The sequence below is a fragment of the Astatotilapia calliptera genome, chromosome 20 (assembly GCF_964374335.1).
Source record: "Astatotilapia calliptera chromosome 20, fAstCal68.1, whole genome shotgun sequence".
In the NCBI taxonomy this organism is placed as follows: domain Eukaryota; kingdom Metazoa; phylum Chordata; class Actinopteri; order Cichliformes; family Cichlidae; genus Astatotilapia; species Astatotilapia calliptera.
The window spans coordinates 1800652-1815744 of record NC_137441.1 but is presented as its reverse complement, the minus strand read 5'-3'; the positions used below and the strand labels follow the sequence as shown (position 1 = coordinate 1815744).

The 15093-nt window shown below is 41.8% G+C and overlaps 1 protein-coding gene across 2 annotated transcripts in view; it reads left to right on the top strand.

The window, feature by feature from the left end:
• The first annotated feature begins 3718 nt into the window (after nt 1-3718).
• Nucleotides 3719-15093, top strand: part of pdzd4 (PDZ domain containing 4) — a 51159-nt gene continuing 39784 nt past the window's right edge. For both annotated transcript variants that reach the window (XM_080295029.1, XM_026154500.2), the window contains exons 1-2: nt 3719-4023; nt 5276-9101. In XM_080295029.1, coding sequence (XP_080151155.1) covers nt 9042-9101 — 60 coding nt within the window. In that variant the 5' untranslated portion in view covers nt 3719-4023; nt 5276-9041. The remainder of the gene's footprint in view (nt 4024-5275; nt 9102-15093) is intronic.

The following is a 15093-nucleotide window of genomic DNA, read 5'->3' as shown; positions in this document are numbered from 1 at the left end:
TCATAAATTAGTTTCAAGAGTTGTAAAAGCTAATTATTAACCATACACGTGGCCTGTATTGCTTGGAACTCAGTTAAAGTAAACACCTTTTTTTTATATAGATTATTGTTGGTGCATTGATTTAATGAGGCGGTTCCACCAGACCTGCCAATACTGGCTGAGTAACAAAAACAAAAATGCCTCATGGGGCTTAATTACAGCTCAAGTGTTAGGGCCTGAAATTGAGCGTAGTGCTAGCTCACAGCTGGCACCCTTCTTCACACCAAGTAACCAAACCTCATGCAGGATGGACTGTTTAAGCTGCGTCAGAGGCAGGATACTGTCCCTGTGGATCTGCATGCCACTTTGCAACCCAGTTCACCCCAGCTCCTTTCAACTGGGTTCCACTTCCTACTTATAGAAGGACTTCCTCTATACAATCTGTACTTTCTATAGATTAAACAAATCCAATCTGCGGTTTTTGATAGTTTTCTGAGCTGGTTGGAGATGCCATCACTTTAACCACTCAGCCACGACACACAAATGCAAACACAAAAAACAGACTGACAGACAGACGACAGTCTACAGACATGTCCTGATTAGCTGAGTGAGAATATTATTGGCTGTTGTTTCTAGCTGGGTCAATCAATAAATGACCAGCAGTGCAATAACAGCCGATGGTCTGCTTCGTAATTATTTAACCATGATTATTAGAGTCTCGCTGGGTTGGTGCTGCGGTGGTCAGGAGACACTGCTCCGTGATCTTCCCACTTTAATAAAACAAAACAACAGCTGTGTTCATCGAGGCCAACGTGCTCCAGAGGTTTACCATCGCATTCAGATGTCATGACATGACATACTCATTCTTAAATGATCCAACTCCATTAGCTAGCTTTGTGAGGTGATGGACATTGGCTGTTTTTGCAGTTGCCTGGCAACAGCAGGTGGACGCTGTCTGTAACCTGTGTCGTGTGTGATCAGCTTCACCTGGTAATTAAATACATTAGAAATCGATATCTGTTGCTGTGGCACTATAATAAAATCAGAGTGTGATTCCTCCGAGCGATGGTGCTGCTCATTGTTCACTCACACACACACACACACACACACACACACACACACACACACACACACACACACACACACACACACACTGTTATAGCAGGACTCGTGGTGCCAGTGACGTTTATCAGTGTTTATGAGGACTCATTAAAAACAGATTCACATTAACAGAGAGGCACAAGTTTGTAATCTTCATTTCATGTTAATATGAAAGTAATTCATGACTCTGTGTGTGTGTGTGTGTGTGTGTGTGTGTGTGTGTGTGTGTGTGTGTTAGGGTACGGCGACTAAATTGAATTAAACTGGATACATATAAATGTCTGCAGAGTTAATTTATAAGAAGATTAATTGGTTAGGAAACACACACACACACACACACACACACACACACACACACACACACACACACACACACACACACACACAAACACACACACACACACACACACACTGCAATCCTGTAGTTAAATTGTTGAAATGTTTGCTGCCCCTCCCCCTCTGAGCCATTATCTTTTGCCCTTTCTGTTTCTCTCCTTCCTTTCTTCTGCTGTCACCATGTTTCTCTCTTTTTCACCGCACACACACTCAGTAAAAGGAAAGCAGGCTGCCGTGGTAACAAAGACGAGAGGAAGGAAATGAAGACAAAGACAGAAGAAAATGAGAGAGATTGAGGACTTGAGAAATTCGGGTTTCATGGTTTTTATTCCTCCTCTGCAGCTGAGATGAAATTATTTAAAAAAGCCTCGGGAACATTAAAAATAGCAACAAAAAAGTGATGATTTCACTAAGCTCAAAGGGCAGAAGCTCGAAGTTTTGCTAAAAATCTAAACTTTGTGGCATTAGAGAAGCAGCGGGATCATAAACTGGAATGTGATCAGGAAGTTGAACGGAGGACGTTTTGTGTTGCAGAGGATTCATTTGGAATCAGGAATATGTGCACAATATGGACTTGGCTTCTTTCTCCCAATCATTTCTTCTCAAACTGCCACTTCAGGCAGGGCATGGATAATCAGGGGAGTAAAGGAGAATCTGATAAATCTCAGCTGAAAATAGATTTCAGCAACTCTCAGAACGACAAACAGCAGCAAGAGTCTGTGTTTCACAATAAAGCACAAGGTGGACGAATGAGAGACCTCGAACCCCAAACCAAAGGGAAACCGTGTACACGTGTTATCTCACATCTAACAAGGTTATCAGTCAAGAAAGTCTCCAACTCCGCTTTTGTGTCATGTTAATGACACAGATCCCTCGAGACTCACAGAACTAAATGATTTCTTATGCTGTGCAGATAGAGAGGAGAAGACGGTGAATGGCTGATGATCACAGGGCTACATCTGTGCCAGCATCATGCACACGCCTACACCAGGGACACCAACATACATGTGATCCAGAGAAACACTGGAAATTAATATTATTCTCACAAATGATCTGACCTCGGGGAAGAATATAAACCGAGCCGAGGCTCATCCCCTGCTGTTCCCCAGGACTTCATCCTCTTCTCTCCTCTGCTTGCCTTCAGCCCACAAGGCAGATGGCTGCGCCCCACTGAGCCTGGTGCTGCTGGAGGTGTGTTCCTGCTAAAGGGGAGTTCTTCCTCCCCACTGCTAATTCTGTCTATGTACAGTGTAGAGAGCCTTGACATAACTGTTGGTGTGATCAGTGAGGACGTCATCAGACTGATGCAGACTACTTCTGCTGCTGTGTCATTTGTCTTTTTGGGTGTTTATGTGCATAAATTATGACCTGAATTAATTAATACCATTAAATTGCCTTCTGTTAAGGCTAATGGGGTTACTGGTTTATTGGACTGGAACCAATTTATACCCGTGTCTGTCTGGTGTGTTTGTATGTGCACAGTAATCGGTGTACTGTTGTCTTCATTTTGAATCATAAATCATCCTCGGTCCTAAATCAGCTGTTTTAAATCCTCCCACATTTAAGACCACTTTCTTCTGATTGGCTGCCCCTCAGCATCAGAGGGTTTGACGAGCAGGTGGGTGGGGCATCTGTACTGACAGTCAGAGACTGAGATGCAGGAGATGAACTGAGTGTTTCACAGAGTCTGCTGGACTAAGACACGTAGGACAGAAAGTAAGAATAATAAAGAAAAGAAGTTCTACTTACAGATGTGTTTGGTTGCAGACTGCTTAACTGTTTAAACTAGAAGATTTATTGTAAATATGGGATAAATACACTAGTGTATTCTGGCTGCTATCAGTGGGTCTGAAACCCCCCACACATGCCTGCTGTGTTCTTTACTGTGATTTTTTTCGTCTGACACATTGACCGTCCTCTGCAGGAGGAAGAAGCCGGCCGTATAAAACTCAAATGTTCCTGCTGGTTTAAACTGTTAAAGTTGACATTTTGAAGATAAGAGGATTCCTCCTGACAAACAGCATGCACATGCACATAACAGTCTGCTCGGTGTTCTTTTAACCGCAAAGACAACACGAAAAATGTTTACATGCATGCACGCTGAGTAAGAGTTGAATGTCAGAGAGATAAATGAACAGGTGAAGAACAATAAGAAGAAGAGACGAAAAAAAAGGAAAGATGGGAGGGCGGACAGAGCAGGTGGGAGGGAGAAGCAGAGGAGGAGGAAAGAGGCATCGTGGAGGGGAAAATTAATTGCCCGCTGCAGGTTATTGGCTGGCTGCACCGCCACGGAGGCTGCTGTTGTTCCAGCGTGGGGAGGATGCTGCAGAAGAAGAGAGAGCGGCGAGCAGAGAGCTGCAGATCTCTGCTGATTCCTGATGCACCGCCGGCTCCTTTTCATCCGTCTGTAGAGAGCCACGGCCGCTCAGACTGGGAGGGAAACGCCACAAATCTGTTTTAATTTGGAAGAAAGCAGAAGGAAGACGAGCAGGTGGGGACACAAGTGTGCCGGTTTTACCCACTTCAGGATCACCTTCTGTGGGAGGAGAAGGCGACTGATTCCCCGGGGAAATCAAGGAGTGGACGGTTCCCAAAACATCTGGAAAGGTGCAGCTGGAAATATTCTTTAAATGAGATTTAAAATGAAATCACTTTGGCTAAATCCTGTTTAGATTTGCTTTTTCTTCCAGGGGGGGCTTTGGAGTTTCTGAATTTTACTTCTTCTTGTAAAGCTGAACTTAAAAAATCATCTTCTTATCCATCTGCAGTTTCAATTCCTAAATATTTTATCTATGAAAGTCTTATTTTCTGATATTCCAGTGCAGTAAATTGTCTTTTATAACTGGGATGCTTTAACAAAGCTGAGATGAAACATTCTTCATGATCTTATTTGCTCGACTGATTATTTTCTCGATTTCTCCCAGAATGTCAGAGTCGGTAGTTTTGCATGACTGAACTTCAGGTTTTGATCCTTCAAGTTAAAGACAGATCCACAAATCCACAAATCTTGCAATTTGACAAACTGAGCCTGAACATTGTTGGTAAATTTTATTCAGTGTTTACTGATTTACTGTTGATTTATTCAGTGATTTCCAAATCACGCTTTCTGCCTTGAAAAAAAAATCCCCACCATTTAAAATCTTTTATGGTCGATCTGCATTCCTGCTCTCACCAACAGCTGTGAGCTGATGAGCAGTGAGTGGTCTCATGTCGTGGATAAACCTCTTCTTAGGTAAAATACTTTGTAGCAACATTAGTATGAAATGTCAGCGTTAGCTGCTGTTCATCTGCAAACCACTTTGGAACCCACCCCCACCCTTTCACACTGTCTGACTGAATCGGTGTCATATCTGATGTTTGGCTTTCTGAGGTTAGAGTGAAATGAAAGGGCGGGGTGTCAGAACAGAGCTATACCTACAAATGCTGCGAGAAAACAGGATTGTGGTTGTTTTGTGACAGTTTTCTGCTTTAACAGTCCGATCGCACAGATTTACCTTTCAGTTCGATTTGAAGTTTAAAGGTTGACATATTTTCACTGGATTGATTCCTGATAATAACTGACAGGATGAGCATGTCTGTGGGTCTGAAAGGTCAGCTGCACTGATAATCTCTCGCAGGGCAAAAAACTCAATGACATTCGAACAAAAACAAAAAGCTTAAAATGGAAAAGATTAAAAGATTTTGAGCAGCGAGATCAGCTTTTGGCTGCAGACATGTGAGTCTATTCGCTGCTCTGAGCAGAAGGACAAAGAACAAATTCAGAGAAATTCAGAGAAATGAGCAAAAACCAAGCCTGTGTGTGTTCATGTGCTCATTCAAGAACCTCTTTCTCTCTGTTTTTCTGCATCTCTGTGTCCAGGAGCGAGACTAAGCCGGATTTAACCTCTGTAGAGAAATGACGGAGCAGCAGAGGAAATCAAAGGATGAAAGAATAGAGGAGGAGAAAGGAGAGAAGGCCGGTACTCTCAGGGTCTAGCTCCTCTCAGAAAACCTGCCGGCTGCTCCTGGAGGAGGATTTTTTGGGGAGATTACGCGGAGATAAAGTCAGCTTCATGGCAGACAGAGGGCGACTGTTTGAGGCTGAAGTTTGCTGAAACAAAGCCGGTCTTCACCTGTGTGGATTATCTCACCTGGAGGAGGATTTTTGGGGATTGAGGAGTTCACAAATTGATTTTTCTTTCTGGTCGACAAAGATTTAAAGATACTTGGAATTCAGTGTGGTGACCTAAACACTGGAAATTTCATCGACTGAGGAAAATAATTCGTGTAATTTTCTGTTTAGTGGCACATTTGGAAAATACAGATCCAGCAGCCTTGGGTCATTTGCTGAATTAGACGCACGTAACTGAAAAACAAAGTGTCAAAAAGGGATTTTGAGAAATTCCCAGAATGGCATCTCTCCATTTAAACGCCTTTCACGCTGCAGTTTTTCTCTCCCTCTGTTTGTTTCCTGTGAACACACTTTTTTAATCCTCTCTCTTTGTCTGGGTGCATGTCTTTTGCTCCTTTTCCCTCTGAGACGTCTGACAGGAACCCTGTGCTGGATCAGGGTGCATAAAACAGGTGCTGATGACAGATAACAGGTGCAGAGAGGCGCAGGTAGACTCTGATAAAGCCAGATAACTGATGCTCGGTGACAGAAGCAGCAGGTGATACAGGCTGAATGTGCTTCTGCAGAGAGTCGATCCTGTCTGTCATCTTTCTGCAGGCTAATCGAGGACCGTCTGTGGGCGAGGTGGGCGGTGATAAAACCGGAGGGAGACGCTGTTCTCTGCAAAAAACCAACATGCAAAAGGAGAAAAGTTAAACAGCCCCGAGCAGCAAGTGAGCAATAAATCTTTACTTAGAATGAAAAAGTGAAGGAAAAGATTCAGAAACTGCAAAGCGCTGATTTATAAAACAACCACAGAAACATGCAGGCACAGGAAACACCTGTCAGTAAATATTCATCATCAGATCATTTTGGAGCTCACAGGTTTGTCTTTGAAGAAACTTCAGCTCTTTAACACAATAAAATAGTTTGCAAAACTAAATGTGCTTCGAGACTTTGCAGCTAAATTTAGATTTTCTGAGGGAGGAACAGCAAAAAGGACTGAAATCAGGCTCAAGGAGGAAACAACATGTGATATTCAACTGGATATTAAAACACACAGACATAAACTGAGAGACGCAAAGTGCACGTGGCAGAGACCGATGTGAGCTGTTAGTGAACCAGCAGGAAATGTATTTTTAAACTTTATAGTAGACACACAAAAGTGGCCAAAAGTGCACAAAAATGACAGATTTACTGATATAACATGGGAGCATTTTCCATCTGCACACATCAAAGCTGAGTGCAAACGTAACACTTTAGATGGAAACACTGGATTCAGAGAGGAGAGGCTGAAATGTGGAGTCACTGCTAAAAGCACAAATGCTGCTTCTCCTTTCTGACCCTACAAACGCATCATTAATGCCACAGTGCTCAAAGCATTCAGCTCTAAACACAACCAACCTTTCAAAAAACACAAACGCACAAACTTTGATACGTAAAGTAAAAAACAAATCTCTTGTTTGGTTTGTTAGGTGAGCGGTTTGGGTATAAAACCACATTTTAAAGTTGAAACAGTAGAAACAGATGCTGGCGGTTTCAAAAGAAAAAGAAAGTTCTTTTACTTCTGCACAGACACGATCAGCTCGACTTTTGGACAATGTTTACAGAGGAGCCGTGGGCTTCTTATTTCTTGTGGTGATTCAAACCCTCAGATGAATTATTGAGAGCTCTTGATCCTCTCTCATCAAGAAACGGTTCCAATCTTTTATTGAAGCTCTTGGCGTTTTTACAATATTTCAAAATTTCTGACACAAGCCAGCAGCCTGTTAGAGTCAGATTGGGGGAGAAGGAACGTCGCTCTAAACGCTCACTGATGTTCACATGAATTATTGAAGCGAACTGAAAACAGTTTACAACCGGGAGAAGAGTTCTTTTCTTCAGTTCTTATTAACCGTCACAGGCCTCAATTCCAAACGCACCTCAGGAGACACACAAACTAACATTTAGCTGGAGAGTTTGTGTTTGATTAGAGGCTCAGATTTAACCCATTTTGGAAAAGCAGGAAAAAGAATTTTTTAAGCTAAGAACCTTTTCCTTCCTGTTTGCAGGAACACACACTTTATTTAACCAAACCAACAGAGATCACACAAACGTCATCCTTCACTGAGTTTGAAGTTTGTCGTCTATAAACTTTCAGCTGTTACATTTACTCTAAACAGAAGCTGAAAACACACAATTTGCAGTCACTTTCTTCTCCATCAGCTTTCCTGCGCTCATCATTTTTTAAAAGCACCACGATTTGGATCTATTCTGTTTTTATTCATCACTCTCGCAGAAGCTACCAAATTTATTCAAAACAGAGAGAGAAGCAATTTGTTTGGTCATAAAGATAAAATATTCAGTGCAAGAAAAAATCAAACCGTTTCTGCTGCAAACATCCAACAAAGTGAAGCTTAAGTTGATTTAAACTATTTGATATTTGCACTGAGACTGCAGCTGAATGATGCTGTAAGCACACGTGTACACTCTCCCTGTGGGAGCCGTGAACCAGCACTCGGACTTCATCCTTCCATCAGGAGAGATTCAGCCGCTGTTCATTTTTGCTTAAACAAACTGAACTGATTTTTCATGTTAACAGTTTCAAGCACAAACCGGAGATCGCCTTCCTCCTCCTCCTCCTCCTCCTCTTTCCCCCTGTAGGGCTGAAACAATCTACCGTGCATGAATAAAAATTAATTTTGATGAAAAGTGTCTCGCCTCCTCGCTGGCCGCAGGACGCCAGATAAAAGCTGTTTACTGCAAGGAGCAACAGAACGCAGCCTTTTTACGACAAAAACGGAGCCGAACGGCGTTTGTGCTGCTTTTGTCTTCGTTTCATCATTATTTCTGCTTGTGAGTGGGAAACAGTGAGAAACAGAGAAGTGGGTTTTACTTTTGTCTTTAGAGCAGAAAAGAGGACACGACGCAAACTCAGCTTGACTCTCAGCTGGGGTTTCCCTTTCTTGTCTTTGAAAGAGAACTTGTGACTTTGAGCTGATAAAAGGAGCTGCACATGTTTGGAGACACTTCTGGGGCTTCTCAGATGAAGTGGAAATCTCACTTTACTGTATAAAAACTACAAGTACCCTACTTTGGTGCATATTTGTCTAAAAACTGACTGAGTTTGAAGAACAAGCACAGATCTGCTATACAGCTTTTACCTGTTTGAAATAAATCAGCATAAATTTGAATCATTTTTTGATACATTTCTTGACAGATTTCCTCAAAGAACACACAAAGAACAAGAATAAAACTTTTTAGATACACGATCTTCATCACAGAATAAAGATTTCACTTCGTTTTGGCTCAAACCTGATGATTTGATATCAGTTTGGAACCTCATTTTAGGCCAACGGTCAGTGGGTGATTAAAAAAGGTTAAACAAGCAAGATCGCGAACACTGACCCGGACACATCAGATTTGGAGGTCAAAGGTCAGACAGACAAGCTGGATTATCGATACGGACTGGCAGCTGTTTCCTGAGGGACCTGCGGTGACAGAGAACAGACGACAGAGATTCAGATCAAGAGGACAGACAGACCGAGACGCCATCATGGGCTGCAACATGTGCGTGGTCAAACGTCCAGAGGAGCAGTACAGGATCATGTTCCAGGTAAGAAATCTGAGTGCTGGTGGCTGAAGCTTAAGCTGCTAAAAATGCTCAGTTTATTTTATGATGTAAGCATTTTTGAGGGGCAGCCAATCAGAAGAAAGTTAAAAAAGGACATCAGAATGGCTCATTTCAGATACGGATGTGTATCATCTGAACGGTGAAGCTTGCAAAGAAATACCAGTTATTAAAGAACTGAGGCAGAGCAAAAGTTTGGTGTTTGCCTTTGAACCGTGCAGTGGGATAAAGTCCAAAGATTAAAGAAGGAGATAAAAATAAATGCAGATGGATTTAGGATTCATGAGCGCTCACAGCCGAGAGGCGAGGTGGAGAATGTGAATTCATCAGCTTTGGTTTCGGAGAGAGAAACGAAGGTTGAGTAAAGACTGTGTGTTTGTGTGTGTTGATACAAAGCGTGGCACCATTCATCACTGCAGCTCGGTCCAGTTACTCTGTAAAGGTCGCGGTGTTATTCTGTCCAGTGGAGGCTGAAAGTCACGAGAGACTCAGCTTTCAGCGTGTTTGTGGAAACATAATCTGATTCTGTCCTTGTAATTTGCTTTTTTAGCATTTCTCTCAAATGAATCCTAATTCTGTTGGCACTTCATTGATCATGTTATGAGGATTATTTATTTTTCAGGAATGAAACAACCAGTTCATGACTCCAGATTTACCTCACAAGACAGCTGAATTTTATTACAGTTTAAAAGATAAATGAAACCTCTGATGTTTTCCATTCACAAAGACTCTTTTCAAACTTTAACATTACAGTTTTGGTTGCTGTTTTCTTGGGCGTATTTGGGTTGTCTGACGATAGCTAAAACAACTGGCAAGAAGTACTCATGAAACAAACAGACATACTAATAACGGGAATTTCACTCACCATAACTCCATAGCAGCACATATTGTTTTTATATAATTGCATAATAAACAGCACAAAGTCCAGTTTATTACAAGTTTACAATGATACGATAACCAGTGTAAATGACATTGAAGAGTGCTCTCCTAAGAATAAAAGCAAAATAAAATAAAATGGGTAAGTTTCTTTAGACCTGACTCCTGATGAACAGGATATTGTGAGTTCAATAGTTTTCCAGAGGAACGAGCTGTATTGAAGTAAATGTTTGTTGTCTGTGGTTCTAAGTCATGACTGGAGCTGTCCATGGTGCTGAAACGAGTCAGACTTTTCTTCTTACATCACTGCTCCTACATCTGTCTCATTTTAGTCAAGCAGGTTTGTTGTACTTTGTAAAGTCCAGTTTATATACTGCCTATCTTCATCCTTACCTTATACAGAGTGCTTAAAACTACAAAGCATAATAAAACAATGAAATACGTAATATGTAATTTAAAATATGTACTGAAAGGATTTCGTTGGCAAAAGATTAGATTCTGGGTGAAAACTTCATTAACTTGTTGTTGTGCTCATTCAGTGATGAAAGAATTTAATATTTACATAAACTTAGCTTTTACTTTCCAACTTTGAGAACTGTATAGAGTCAAATACCAACAAGCTATGAACAAGTGTTTAGGAGTGAGTAGCTCTACTGAACTGCACTGTATTATTCAAAGAGTTGTTTCTTTTACTTAGCTAGCTAACAGGGTAAACGTCAGAGTGAACATAACTGACTCCTTTGAACACAGAGAGTTAAAGTGAGCATGTGTGAAAATGTTACACATGGAGCAGAGCTCAGTCAGAATGAATGAAGTCAGTGACACAACATGAAATATACATGAACACACGTGGTTACTGCAGCTGAAATTCTAATTGGTTAAAATAAGGCACACACACACACACACACACACACACACACACACACACACACACACACACACACACACACACACACACACACACACACACACACACAGATAGAGAATAAATACTGAACAGGAACCTGAACTCAGGCACAAAAAGATTCAAATCGATTCAGTTATATGTATGGCACTAAATCACAACACCAGTCACCTCAAGGAGCTTTATATTGTACAGTATATCCTATAATAATAGATACAGAGAAAAACCCAACAATCATATGACCCCCTATGAGCAGCACTTTGGCAACAGTGGGAAGGAAAAACTCCCTTTTAACAGGAAGAAACCTCCAGCAGAACCAGGCTCAGGGAGGGGCGGGGCCATCTGCTGTGATTGGTTGGGGTGAGAGAAGGAAGACAGGATAAAGACATGCTGTGGAAGAGAGACAGAGGTTAATAACAGATATGATTCAATGCAGAGAGGTCTGTTAATACATAGAGACTGAAGAAGAAAAACTCAATGCATCATGGGAATCCCCCAGCAGCCTACGTCTATTGCAGCATAACTAAGGGAGTGGACTTTTAAATACTCTAGGAACAACAAGTAGGCCTGCAGAGCGAGAACGAAGTGCTCTAATAGGGTGATATGGTACTACAAGGTCATTAAGATAAGATGGGCCTGATTATTTAAGACCTTGTATGTGAGGAGCAGGATTTTAATTCTGGATTTAACAGGAAGCCAAAACAGGAGAAATCTGCTCTCTTTCTAGTCCCTGTCAGGACTCTTGCTGCAGCATTTTGGATCAGCTGAAGGCTTTTCAGTGAGTTTTTAGGACTTCCTGATAATAATGAATTACAGTCGTCCAGCCTGGAAGTAATAAATGCATGAACTAGTACATCCTACAATAATACAGGAAAAAGCCCAACAATCAAACAACCCCGTGTGAGTAAGCACTTGGCAAGAGTGGGAAGGAAAAACTCCCATTTTAAAGGAAGAACCAGTCCCTTCAGTTAAACTGAATAAGAATCTGTGCTGTTAGTTATAAACTGGCCATATGATTCTCATCTTTGTGAGAAACTAACATCACAGATTTCAAGATTAAATGCTGAAGGATTTCTCTCATACATATTTTTCATGTTACCATCATTAATCAGCGCAGGTGAGTTCACTGACGTAGTCACCGCCCTCTGTGGCAGATCCCTGTGGGTGGATGTGGGATTGTACTGCCAGACTCACCTCTACAGCACTGTGCGAAGGTCTGGGGTAGTTCCTGTGGAATAGAATAGAATAGAATAGAATAGAATAATCCTTTGGGGAAATTTGGTTGTATCAGCAGCAAAAACACACATATACAAACAGAACAGAAACACAATTTTTACATATTTACATCATGGACAATAGTTACCAAAACAGTACTGTACAGTTATTACAATTAGAGTACAGATAGGTGGCAAACCCAGGTTGTAGAGTGCAAACAGAGCAGGATACTGAACGGTGTTTAAATAGTTTAATGAATAATTAGAAAAGTGCAGATTGTGTGATTGCATCTGTGGATTAAAAAGTAGACATGTGACTTCCAGTAAGTTAGTGTATATAAACTGAGAAAAGTAATGTGCAAGTTCTAACAGCAGAAGTTGTTACAGCACTGATGTCAACATCTATGTTTGTTGGGAGCAGTTTTGATTGTACAGTCTGACAGCTGCAGGGAGGAAGGACTAGCAGGCTTGGATGGCAAAGGATGTCCTCTAACATCAAGGAGATCACACTACTCAGCCTCCCTGGAAAAGTGTGCACCGTGTACTGTTACTTGTTCTTGAGTGGAGGGAGAGAGAAGCAGAAAAAACAAAGTTGTTGATTTACTGGCAGATCTGCTTCTGTGTGTGTGAGGTGTGTGTGGTAAAGTGAAGAACAAGATAAAGGATTTAAGTGGCTGGATGAACGTCCTCCACTTAGAAGCTCGGTGATTCGGGAGGAGCTAAGAGTAGAGCTGCTCCTCCTCTGCACTGAAAGGACCAGCTGAGCTGTGGACTCTGATGAGGATGCATGAGGTGTTTTTGGACATGTCCAGATACAGGACATGCTGCAGAGATTACAGCTCATTTGTGGCTTGGAAATACCCACCGAGCAAAGTAACGTCAGAGTGACATCTTTAATAAGTCATTTTTGGATGTACAATTTTGGTCCTCTGAAGGGTTTGTTCTCTAAGGCCTGACGACGCCTTTTTTTCAACATCTACTGAACATCGAGTGCTGACGTCTGTAGGACCTCCGTGTACAGGCTGTTTATAGTCCAAATGTGGTCGATGGGGACGTCTTTTATACTGCTTCTATAGACTCTATATGTTTCCAGAAGGTGGAGGAAACGTGTTCTGTAGACAAACAGTTATGTGTGAAGGAATGCAGAGTGATCAGCCTGCACGGTGGGTTTGGAGCAGAAATGTCTCCAGCTTCTCACAGGCAGTTTCAAAATGCGATGAGATGATTTGTTATGCACAGGTCTCTAACTTCACAGATGACACCACACTGACACCACACGGCCAGCAGACACAGGCTCCCTCTCTGTGGCACACAGGCCTGTTTATCAGGGCATCCACACAGTTCTAATGGAGGTAAATATTTTACAGCAGTGAGTCTGAATCTTTGGTCATAAAGCAGCAGCTCGGCTTCTGTTGCTGTATTAAACTTTATATTGTGGTAGTAATGTTCACAGAGTCACAGTAAGACCTGACTGACTTCTCTCTCTGTCTGTCACACACACACACACACACACACACACACACACACACACACACACACACACACACACACACACACACGCACACACATGCACACACACACACGCACAAACTCCTCTGAGGGTTGTGCTTTCCTGCCGTCTCGATGATTGTTAGACATCATTGCTGCCTCCACTAGGTCACCTTAGGAGAAACACACAGACACACACCTGGGATTCACATTCATTATAGAACAGTGTTGGCCTGATTGATCTGAGCTCTCAGGGAGTTACAAGACTTCTGCAACCCCCAACACACACACACACACACACACACACACACACACACACACACACACACACACACACACACACACACACACACACACACACACACACACACACAGGCCCACCTTCCTGTGTTATACACCTTCCCCATCCGAATAAAGTGTTTTTGTTCATGATCCGGTCTTGGTGGAGTGATCACGGTCGAATCTTTTTTTCGTTCTTCTTAGAACAAAACTAAACATCCAGTTTGCTAAAGAAATGAGGTGGGACCCAGCTGTAGCTTTATTCATGTGTTTAAAATGAAGAAACGACCGTAGACTGAAAATTGTCTTCGTTATTACATCAGAGAAAAATGATCACAAGTTGTTGTACAGAGATGAAACCACCTCTGTGTTTTTATTGTCCGTTCATCTGTCAGCTCACTTGTTTGTTCTCCCTGCTGCACACTCATGGATTTAGGTTTACAGATGTGCTCAAAATGACCTGCTTTAGTTTAAATCAATTGTCGGGAAGGTGATTTAAAGATTCCTCGATGGTCTAATTTGATGCCACAGATGCTGGAGAACATTATTCTTGTTTATTATTATTATTCTTGTTCCTCTTTCTTGTGTTCTGTTTTTGGTTTTCCATTTTGTTCACAAATTTAATTTCAAAATGTTTTTTTTTTTTACTTGAGCCACAGTGAGTGTGTCAGGAGAAATTATAATCAGAAGCTCTGTTATTTCAGTGTCACTTTTTCTTTCTTTCTTTCTAAACATCATTTATAACTCAGTGGGACAACTTGGACAACTGTCCTTTACATCCTGTTTTTAAAAGCTGTCCTTTCAGGCTTCCTCTTTGGACAAAATTGTTTCAGTTTCTTCCGTCCAACTTTCTCCTTTTTTCGTGCCTTAGAGGTCTCGGCTTCTCTCTGAAACATCATCACCACTTCCTCCACTTCAGCTGGAGGTAAATGTGTTTCCTATGTAGAGAAATGGGAGCATGGTAGTATGCAGAAGGCTGTTGGTTCATAATGAGTCTCATTTACTAGCCGGCTCATGGTGGTGAGAACAAAACAGGCCGGTCCACATGATTCAAGAGTCTGATGGCAATTTTGTGTTTGCACTTGTTTCTTTGTGCAGGGAAACGATGTTTGCACACACGTCAGTGAATGATTGTTTCAGACGTCTTGTGGCTATTTTCTGATGCAGCTTTGAAAAATGAAGCTCAGGTGCCAGCTTCATTTTAGAGAGAAGAGGC